The sequence below is a fragment of the Aplysia californica genome, unplaced genomic scaffold, assembly GCF_000002075.1.
Source record: "Aplysia californica isolate F4 #8 unplaced genomic scaffold, AplCal3.0 scaffold00052, whole genome shotgun sequence".
In the NCBI taxonomy this organism is placed as follows: domain Eukaryota; kingdom Metazoa; phylum Mollusca; class Gastropoda; order Aplysiida; family Aplysiidae; genus Aplysia; species Aplysia californica.
This window is the reverse complement of record NW_004797322.1, coordinates 64,279-65,244: the sequence shown is the minus strand read 5'-3', so window position 1 is coordinate 65,244 and position 966 is coordinate 64,279. Positions and strand designations below refer to the sequence as shown.

Below are 966 nucleotides of genomic sequence, written 5' to 3'. Positions count from 1 at the left end.
GATGATGATGATGATGATGATGATGATGATGATGATGATGATGATGATGATGACGGTGGTGGTGGTGGCGGTGGAGGAGGGGATGATGACGCTGATGGTGGTTGAACAGTACTACTCCTGACAGTCGACGAAACGGTCCTCACAGTTGAGGATGTGAGGGGAGAGGGCGGTGCAGTAGTGGCGGCGAAAGTGGCGGGGGCGATGCTGGACGTAGGGTCAGGGGCGTGGACAAAGGACAGAGTGTGGTGCGGTACCGTTCTAGCGTTGCATGGGATGCCGCTGATGTCGGAACTATTGCAGCAGAACCTGAAAAAATATTTATTTATTTATTTATTTATTTATTTATTTATTTATTAACATGTATTAATTTATTCAAGGATTTATCATACAAGGGGAGGGGGTGCAAGAGGGGAGGGACGAGGATAATAATTTTTTTTAAAGCAATGAAATGAACTTGCTAAAGTTAAAAACTAAATGGTTGAGCAATAACTTTGCAATATTTTTGCATTGATGAACAAATTCAGGCAAAATAGATATAGCAAAATAGACCCAGGGAAGGTGGTGGCCATTTAAATTGTATGTCCCAAGTGGTGATCATTTTTCTCAACATAAGCTAAAAAAGACAACGCAACTTGAACTTGAAATGTTGAATACCTCTCTCTGGCATGTTTCTAGGTGGATCTTTTGACCCACTTTGGACAGTCTTCATTGGACTCACCCACACGACTGACCAATGAGAGCCGTGTTGACCAGGTCTCCTTGACACTCTGTCACCTGGCTGGTCATCTGCCAAGAGTTGACGCAGTCCATCTCACTTGCGCATCTGCGGACATGAGGAGGATAGTGGAGTCCTGAGTCTATCGCTCATCTAATTATCTCAACCCGTCCATTACTATTTTGATTCACTCATCTAATTCTGTTTCGTCCAGTCAGCTCCCACCCCTTCCCCCTTGTCTCAATCCCCCC

The 966-nt window shown here is 44.6% G+C and overlaps 1 protein-coding gene across 1 annotated transcript in view; it reads right to left on the bottom strand.

Moving 5' to 3' along the window:
- The window catches only part of LOC106011083 (integumentary mucin C.1), a gene marked incomplete in the record, with an annotated part of 21,220 nt that overhangs the window by 4,636 nt on the left and 15,618 nt on the right, over positions 1-966 (bottom strand). Inside the window, 2 exon segments of the mRNA XM_013079447.2 lie at positions 34-306; positions 719-823. Of these exon segments, the coding sequence (XP_012934901.2) occupies positions 34-306; positions 719-823 (378 nt within the window).